Raw genomic sequence first — 9,294 nt, 5'->3', positions numbered from 1 at the left:
CAACAGGTTGAATTCCCAATATTTGAATGTCCTGTTGCTTTAAGATTACTTAAGACTCAGGAGAAGTAAAAAGTGGGTGGACCGTCTTGTGGTTCTGTGTCTTTGACAGGAAATTTAATCAAGATAGGGTCATATGAGTTGAAGAGATCATACACCACACATTTCCACAGATAAATGTATTGAAGGCAACAAGCTTTCTACCTGTCTGGATTTTGTGCCAACCTGTGTGTGTGTGTGTGTTTAAACCAGGCTTTGTGTGTTTAGTACATGCGGCATATTCCTGACCTCTGATCACACAAAGTATTTTAATCCAATCAGCTTCGTTTTCACATGACTGTCACACACTCGCTGCTGCTATGGTAACCTGCAGAGGAAGGAGAGAAAGTACTTGAGTGAGAGAGGGGCATGCTGTTCAAATTGCTGTGAAAGTGACACATCACGCATTTAGGATTTTATGCTTTACATGCGTGACAGTTTTCAGCTAAATTCATATTTAAGACTTCAATGCAGAAACAGAAAAGAAACGGAGAGAAAAAGTTACAAAATTACAAAGAGTTCTTAGTAAAATAGTGATGGAATTTCAATACACTCCGCGTGGCCAAAAAATGGGAGATCATCTTTCAGATGGCAACATGTTAGTGAATCTCAACTGATGTCATGAGTAGCTTCTCATTTTTTAAATAACCATGTCTGAAGGCACATCCCACGATTGTGGAAAAGATGTTTGTCTATCTGAGAAGGATCTAATCATTGGCATGCATCAAGCAGAGAAAACATCTAAGGAGACTGAGTTAAGAACTGTCCAGTGCATTATTAACACCTGGAAGGATAGTGGGGAACCATTCTCCATGAAGAAATGTGGTCAGAAAAAAAAAAAAAAAATTATGTTTGGTGAAATCAAATCAAAGAAAAGGGCGGCACAGTGGCTCGGTGGTTGATTCCGGGTTCGATTCCAGCTCGGGCCTTTCTGGGTGCAGTTTGCATGTTCTCCCTGTGTTCGCGCGGCTTCCTCCCACCTCCCACCTTGTTAGGCTTATTGGTGACTCTAAATGGACCCTAGGTGTGCGTGTGAGTGCGAAGGTTGTATGTCTCAGTGTTAGCCCTGCGATAGGCTGGCAACTTGTCCAGGGTGTGCCCTGCCTCTCACCCGATGCCAGCTGGGATAGGCTCCAGCAATCCTAGTGCAAGCGGTACAGGAGATGAGATGAGATGAAATCAAAGAAAAACAACAGTAGAACTCAGAGCTATGTTTAATAGTGAAAGTAAGAGCATTTCCACATGAACTCAAGAGATTGGGACTGAACAGCTGAAAAACCGCTAATCAGTGAGGCTAACCGATAAAAAGGCTTCAGTTAGGCTTCAGCTAAGGAGCACCAGGGTAAAAAGAGAGGCAGATGACGTCTACTGTACAAGTCTGTGGGGGCGGGGCTATGATCTGGGGTTGCTGCAGGTGCTCAGGTCTAGGTTCAGCAACATTATGACCAAAGAATGAGCTCAGCTGACAACCTGAATGTACTGAATGACCAGATTATTCCATCAATGGATTGTTTCTTATCTAATGGCACATGCATATTCCAAGCTGACAGTGCCGAATCCAGTTTATTGGGCTCAAATTGTGAACATGAGACATCATTTTCACACATGGATTGGCCACCACAGTCCAGACCTGAACCCCAGTGAGAATCTTTGGGACGTGCTGGAGAAGGATTTACACAATGGTCAGAGTCTCACATCATCAAATGGTGCATTTAAACTTAAAATAGAAATAAAGGAATAAACTGTTTTTAATACAAACACTGATAGTAGCTAAAGGTTCTAGCAGATATGTATTAACAAAATGTCAGTCTCAAAGTTTTGAGACTTACTGGGCAAAATTTCGGCCGACAGGGCATAGAGTACATGACAAAAACTGACAAGTCTGCAAAAATTAGCGCCATATCACTTAAAGGTTATACAGACTAACAGTTGCAAGGAAAAAGGAGTCAAAAGACACAGTTACTGAAAAAAAGGAAGATTTGCAAAAACTTATCTTGAATCTAGCTGTTTCACTGGAACAAGATTACAATTACAGATCAGAACTGAGGCTAAACTCACAAATACCCACTTCCCTTGAGAGGTGAAAAGGTTAGTCTGTGCCCTGTGGTTTGTTTTTGGCACGCTACCCTCTGCTGCTTCTCATTTTTTTCTCTGACATTTCCTGTTCTACCTCAAGTTGAAGATTCAGACTCCTGCTCTATGAGCGTACAGTGCTGCTGACTGTTGCATCTGCAAGAGTCAGTTTCTTTTTTAGTCTTTCCCTACTCAAAAACTGTGTCTCTTTTTTTTCTCTCAGTCCTTCTAAAGCAACCAATGATTTGGAGCTCAGCTAACAGGAGGCCTTCTGAGGTAGAAGTTTCATGTCAGGGAAGGAGAGATTTCATCTCCAACAGTAAGCAAAATATTCCACCTGCTGGTCAACGAGTGATACTGCTGGATTGTATTCACGGTGACACTCGTCATGGAGCAACATAAAGTAAATCCAGGCCAAGAAAGCTAAGATAAGGATTTCTGGAGAAGTTGACATTGAAAGCAGTAGCAAGACAAACAGTCTGTGACTTTTTCTGGTCTGAAAATATTTCTTTTGGAGGACCTTCTGAGTTATCCAAGTTCCTACTCAGAATCTGGTGGACTTCATTTTCATTTTTATTTGCACCAGTGTTATAAATTTATGAAACAAAAAGGTTTTTCTTTGGTGCTAATTACTCGCATGGTTAAAGTCTGAATAGCAAAGAATATACAATTCTAAAACTGCAGTGATTAAAGTTTCAATCTTAGATAACCCCACTCTAATAATCTACATTTTCATTGTAAAAGTATAAAAAGTGAATCACTGTAAAAAGCGGGCAGAATTTTCCAAGTATGTATATTCTCATACAATGTGAAACTTGAAATGCATGCACGCTAATTTAGGTTCCCTAAAAAAAACGCCTGCTAATCATCAGTTCAAGGCAAAGTTTTTTGGCAGAGAGGAAACACATTTTGTGCAAATTATTTTATTCATAGATGGCATAACAGAACAGAAACCGAGAAGGCGGCCAAAGGCAGGCAGCAGCTACCTACTGTGTAACACCTGTGACTCTCAACTTGAATCGACTTTTAAATTGAGTCAACGTGTAAACTTTATACAAAAAAAAAAAACAAACAGTGTCCAGTTTTCTTGCAAATGTCTGCTTGCAGAAAGGTGCTACTCCAAACTGTCCCAGTGGGTGCAAGAACTTATGAAGGGGAGCGCGGATACAAGTACGCCACTGAGGCACAAGAATTCTGGTGATAAAGTTTTATATTTCACTTCAATTCAAATCGCTACCATCTAAAAGAGGAAATGGACTAGAGATGGTGCGTCTATAAGTAGAAAGATCATTTTCACTTTAGTCACAAGTGTGCACGCTTGAAGCGGAATTTTCCAAACGGAAACATGATGAACCTTGGAGCCATTGCCTTTTAAATGGCAACTTAAAGCTAAACTGGAACACAGGCCAGCTTTATGTGACACGTTCTGATGTCTGAAGTGAAGGACTGATAGTTCAGACATCATTTTGTCACTTAGATTGCAATAGAATAGAATTCAGGATTAACACATCTGTCAATAAAATGAAAACTAGCAGTGAAAGGATTGCTGTACTTTGCGGTTGATAATGAGCATCGTTATCACTCGTGGTGTAAACACACATGCAACAACTCTTTTTATTGTTTTGCAAGGAAAGGCTGAAATTTAAGTCAGGGTGAAATAAATGCGCCTCCTTAGCTGTTGTTCACCATAATCCCTAAATAGCCACATATAGGGTCAGGTAGGAAAGGTGAAAGAGAATTCACTTCTGTACAGTATTTAAAAAAAAAAAGAAAAGAAAAAAAAGAAAGCGTCCGCTTGAATTTCTTTCGGTGTTGCATAGCCTCTTCAACGGCCTACTCAAGAAGAATGTTTGCCCAGATATCTATATATAGCTGTAGTAGATACTGACCTGCCCATTGAGCCTGTGATTTAACTGTGACTAAGTTCGATAAGCAGTAATATCTGTGTAATGTGGTCGGATTGAATGAAGTTGTTTTTTTGCATGTGATTTTTTTTGTATTATTAGATGGTATACAACATTGAGCCACTCCTGTTACAATACAGCTTTGGAAAGTCACAAAAAGAGGAAACAAATCACCGATCAACCACACAAACATTCACTCATCACCTACCCAATCCTACTAGAGCATTACTGCATAACTGTTAATAATAAAACTATGTATTATGACATCATTTATACTCAGATCACACATCCATAGACGGAGCAAAATGGGCGGTGGTACATCTGTAAAGTCTCTTAATCAGATCCTGTTTTAGCGTTCTTCATGTCTGCAGCCTCGGTGCAGCTCACTTTCAACTTCAGCACCTCCTTCCTCTCCTTCTCTTTCCTCTCTCAGAGCCACCAGAAGCGCACATAGACAATGAGCATGATGAAAAAGACACCTCCGGCTGCCAGTTTGGCGTAGGTTGAGCGGGTATTCAGATACTTGGCGTCGCTCCTGTACTTCTTTGACAAGCTAGACAGGTTGCTGGCCTTGGAGTCTAGCGCTGCATGGGGGACAAACCAGAGGAAAGGGAGTTCAAAATAAAAAGGGAAAACAAAAAAGGAGGAGGTGACCGACTTTCATTATTCAGTGTTAGAATGACACAATGCCTCGGTTTGAACTGAAGAGACCTGAACAGGCCAGAGATAACGGAGACTTACCAGAGAGAGCCTCTCCTCTCTGCAGCACCTCTTCTATGTTAGCCACCATGATCCTCTGTACATCCTGTAGCTCTGTGTTGATGCTGCCCAGATTCCTTCTTGCTCGGCTGTCAATGTATGACTTCTTGGTTTTTTGAATGTAGGTGTCTGAGAGGATGGGAGGAAACAAAACACAGCAGAAGAAACAGTGGTTAAAAGCAGACAGTAGACTGTCTTCTAAAAATATTTGACTAAAAATAAGACTGCCAGCTCTGACTGTAAATTCACAATGCCTCTATGTTCTCATAGCCGCATGATGATGACTTCACTTCTCTGACTTAATGATAGCCTGGAAGTGAAAACACACAGTCTGACAGTCTGGTTGTAAAAAATGGTTATAGTTTTCAAGAATTCTGAACTTAAATTCTTAGTATTCCTAGTGACGCCCCTGCATGAGAGCATCAGAACTGGTCCACAGAACAATGGTATAAAGTGGCCTGCTCTGATGAATCACATTTTCTTTGACATCACATGGATGGCTGGGTGCATGTGTACTGTTTATCAAAGGAACGCAAGGTACAAGGACGTACTATGGGAAGAAGGCAACTCAATGGAGGCAGTGTGATGCTTCAGGTGGTTCTGGAAGTTGGATAGGAAGGATAACGTACTCTGCTACAATGCATAAATGGTTCAGCAGTGGTTTGAGGAACACAACATCCATTCCAGCATCTGGGGGACAAAAAATTCTAACCCACGTATACCCACGACAATCCTTCAGAGGCCTAGTGGAGTCAGATTTTAATTTGTTAAAAAAATAATTGGATACCTGTGCCTGGAAAGAAAAAGTCATACTTACAGTATCTACTCTACCAGCCGTGCACAGAGAACATGCTGTCGTTGAATAACCTATTAATGGTCATTTCACTAACACCAAATAACTGTCACTACATTATGTGCAATGCATCAAATTTGTTTTGGCTTTGACTTTTTTTCTCTGATGACGGGGTTTGTTTGTTCCACCAGTTCACAACTTTACTCTCTCCTCAAAATGTTTCATTCTGACTGAAAAGAGTCTGGAAGAAAAAACATACTCTTGCCATAACTATGTTCCCATTAATATTTAAGCCTACCCCATTTTCACTCTGTTGTGGCGTTAACAAAGGGGTGGCAGCTACTGGGACATAACCAGGTATATGTAGCATACATTTTTAAACTGATGACGATGTGACATGTCAATGAGCACATGGGCAACACTTCATCACTGGCAACGCTCTGTACCTCGGTGGATGGGAAGAGTTTAAAGTAGCCAGGTCCAAACTGGAGCAGATTTAAAGACAGTGGTGTGACATGTTGACTCACAGCTCTCTCTTTTTCTTACCAAATTCGATGAAGGAGTAAGGACGGGACACCGTGGGGACCTTCTTTCCATGCTGCTCATGAAACTCTGCCTGCAGGTCTTCTAGGTAGGCAAAAGCTAGCTTCTTGGGAAAGCTGGCTTCACATAGTACAAGGTAGCACACGCCTTTCTCAATACAATAGCTGGAATGTGAACCAAAAGCGTTGTCAGAATTAAAACAATGTACAGGGGGAACATGAGTCAAGTTGGGCTCATCTAGGTAACTTTGTCAGAAAACCACGGCTGGGAGACAAATAGTGGTGGAACTAGATTCGTCTTTGAGAACTCTGCAACACTCACTGAAATGCCATGGACCCAGCCTCCAAAGTGCAGCGCGTTGGACTCTGGTCATTGAGTTTCCTGAAGAGCTGCTTTGCTTGACTTTGATACTGCTGAAGGTCCCGACCCAGCTAAAGAGGAGAAAAACACCGGTTATCAAACAACTCTGATATCGCACACGTAATACAGTATTTAATCAGAACGAGCCTTTTTTTTCCACCAGAGGAGATAAAGGTGATATAAACTTGAGTGTTGGCACATTTGACAAGGCAGACAAAAAAGCGAAACAGAACTGACCCTATTTTCTGTGATGGTGTTAATTTCTTGCCTTGTAAAGAGTGCTCAAAATAAATAGTTGGCATTACAGACTACAGAAAGACTCGACAGTGTGATGCTACAGCTGAGACTGAAAGCAGTGGTTTGTGTGCTTGTAATTAATTGTTTATGATCAGCTGGAGGCTGGTATTCCTTTTGCTGGGCGTAGTCGGATTTAACAAATGACATGAGTCTTCACGGCAACACTGTAGCATCACAGAAACACACATGATGTTGAAGCACAGAGCAGAGACACAACAAACCTTTTCACTTCCCTTTTTGAAAGCAAACAAGAGAGTGAGGGAAAAATGTTAGACTCTTGTTAAGTCATGTACAAACACAGTAAAACAGCATAGCATGTTTCAAATGCCATTTATTTGAACATTTGTCACATTCTAAGATAGGCTCATGTATTTATTTTTTATCCCAGGCAATGTAAGGGGAAGAAAATAAACTCTACTGGTCAGGCTTACTTAATTTGGGGCAATTTGAGGAGGCAAACTTCGTCAGAGTAACATTTTAGACCAAATGACTGCACACCTAAATACAGCCAACCTATCATGTTTGGTCTGGTCTCTCATAGATAAAACCTTTTTCAAAAGAAGTCCATACTAAGAACAATTAAGAAAGAAAGAAAGAAAGAAAGAAAGAAAGAAAGAAAGAAAGAAAGAAAGAAAGAAAGGAGGCGCCCTCTGGTGGACAAATTATGTCATGGCAACACTCTCTTTCCTATTTGTATACTGCTATTTCTAGTTTCTCAGCAGAAAGTGTGTACATTAAGTGGTGGCAACTGGCTGATGTATAGTATTCATTCAACTTAACATACTGCTCCCGAAGAAAAAAATATATAAAACAGGCATTTGATCTGGTGTTATTGATACTTTTGCAATGTAAATTAGCAGACTTTTAGAGGACTTAATGAGACAATTATGGCTCCTTAAGAGGCGGCTGTAGAACGTGAAGTTGCATAAAAACGATTTTAAATCAATTAAGTGATCGGTAATCCTGCATTCCGCACACTTATTCTACTGTAGTGTAGCAGTAGTGCAAACAGCACGTAAACTGTTCTGCCACTTCAGTCTACACACGATTTGCACTCCTGCTATACTACAGCACTTTATCTGCATTACTCTCAATAACACGTATCACTCCTGCACTGCTGAATTTGTTTTCAAGCGGTGCTCTGTATATTTTAATGCTGTGCTAAGCCAATGCTTCTAAGTATTGATCTGTGGAAACTAGACTTAGACAATAAGTCTAAATTTGATAAGTAATAATGTCTAAATTTAAGTCTAAACTTAACTAGTCCGTTCTTTAAGCACGGATGAATGAATCAGCTGACTCGAGTAAATAAAAAGCTGTCTCTGTGTGCAGGTACACAGGCCTACAGCGGAAAGCCTCCACTTATCACCAAGTCATCATTCAAGCTCCAGTGAACTTTCACACAACAGCCAGTGGCCTTGTGCTACTGTCCTCAACAGACCCACATCTGGACGGAGAGCGTCCCAAGACTGTGGGCGTCACAGCTGGCAGGCTTGACTGAATGCTAGCTAACGTGTCACTATAGCATTAGTACACAGATAGGGATTTACTACAGATGCCTGTGTCGTGGAAAGTACGTAGCTAGCGACCACACGGCGATCAAACATTTATTTTAACCTGCTCGTCCTCCTGCATTGAAGCGGCCAGCGGCAGTCCGTCGGCCAGCCGGGCGATCATCGTCAGCAGCACCATCTCTCCGAAATGTTCTGCTGTTCCTCCGCTGCCCAGTAAATGTAACAGGGACCTGGGACCAGTGTTTGACAGGCTGTAAAACTGACAACACCACAGGAATGACTCGCTGAGCTGGCCGGAAACCCTACAGCTTTGTGTGCCACAGCGAAATCCCGCCGGCCTCTTGTTGTGCGGAACCAAGATCTCACACATCAACGTTCCGTATCGGTTTCACTTCTCGTCGAGCTTTAATCATTTTACTGGTTGTAAAAGAATCAAATGTCGACTATTTTCTCGCCATTTCGACTTTTTCTCGAAGTGCACGATTAAAAAAAAAATCTACCTCCTCTCATTTTTCTCGTGGGTGGCCATAATGCACCTGTACCGTTAAAGTAAAAATAATTATATACAAGTAAACATGAACAATTATTATTATCATTTAAGTAGGAAGTACAACTAAAGTCATTTTCATGACGACAATGGTAATTACCATATTAATATAATTATTAAATGTTATTAATAGCACAGGAAGAACAATGCCTAACCTTACTATGTACTACTACTAGATAGTTTTGCGGGTTATTTTTGTTTTTAAAGTATGGTGTTATTTTCCTCACAGCTCCTCACAAGTTAGGTCTGGAGCAGAGAGCTCTCCCTGCCTCTGGGTGCTGTGAGTCAGTCCCAAGAAAATAGTTCACAGTTCAGACAACATGATTTTAGCCCAATCAGCTGGTTGCCAAGTGTCAGAAGATGTTCGCACCATTTCTTTTTGTGGTTATCTGAAGATTGCCAAGGATGACTGTAAACCACTGTGAACTCTGTCCGAAGCCGTTCGTACGGCTGCAAAGTAAAGTTGAC

General features: G+C 41.1%; 1 protein-coding gene across 2 annotated transcripts; it reads right to left on the bottom strand.

The window, feature by feature from the left end:
* Positions 1–3,016: 3,016 nt before the first annotated feature.
* Positions 3,017–8,603, bottom strand: sec22bb (SEC22 homolog B, vesicle trafficking protein b). Of its 2 annotated transcripts, XM_047587860.1 has the most exons (6): positions 8,383–8,603; positions 6,987–6,998; positions 6,430–6,539; positions 6,112–6,272; positions 4,755–4,901; positions 3,017–4,597 (listed from the first exon to the last, which is right to left on the bottom strand). In XM_047587860.1, exons 1-6 carry the CDS (start codon positions 8,455–8,457, stop codon positions 4,443–4,445), a joined length of 660 nt encoding a protein of 219 aa, XP_047443816.1. In that variant the 5' UTR covers positions 8,458–8,603; the 3' UTR covers positions 3,017–4,442. The 2 variants fall into 2 exon arrangements, with proteins under 2 accessions (XP_047443816.1, XP_047443817.1); XM_047587861.1 differs by lacking the exon at positions 6,987–6,998 and having other exon boundaries at positions 8,383–8,601.
* Between the last annotated feature and the right edge of the window lie 691 nt (positions 8,604–9,294).

The sequence above is a fragment of the Mugil cephalus genome, chromosome 6 (assembly GCF_022458985.1).
Source record: "Mugil cephalus isolate CIBA_MC_2020 chromosome 6, CIBA_Mcephalus_1.1, whole genome shotgun sequence".
Classification (NCBI taxonomy): domain Eukaryota; kingdom Metazoa; phylum Chordata; class Actinopteri; order Mugiliformes; family Mugilidae; genus Mugil; species Mugil cephalus.
This window is presented reverse-complemented; position numbering and strand designations above follow the sequence as displayed.

Coding starts and splice junctions, on each gene's coding strand:
- sec22bb (XM_047587860.1), bottom strand. CDS start 8,457: ATGGTGCTGCTGACGATGATCGCCCGGCTGGCCGACGGACTGCCGCTG. Junction 6,273..6,429: donor GCTGGGTCCATGGCATTTCA/GTGAGTGTTGCA, acceptor TTCACATTCCAG/CTATTGTATTGAGAAAGGCG. Junction 4,598..4,754: donor GAGAGGAGAGGCTCTCTCTG/GTAAGTCTCCGT, acceptor TCCCCCATGCAG/CGCTAGACTCCAAGGCCAGC.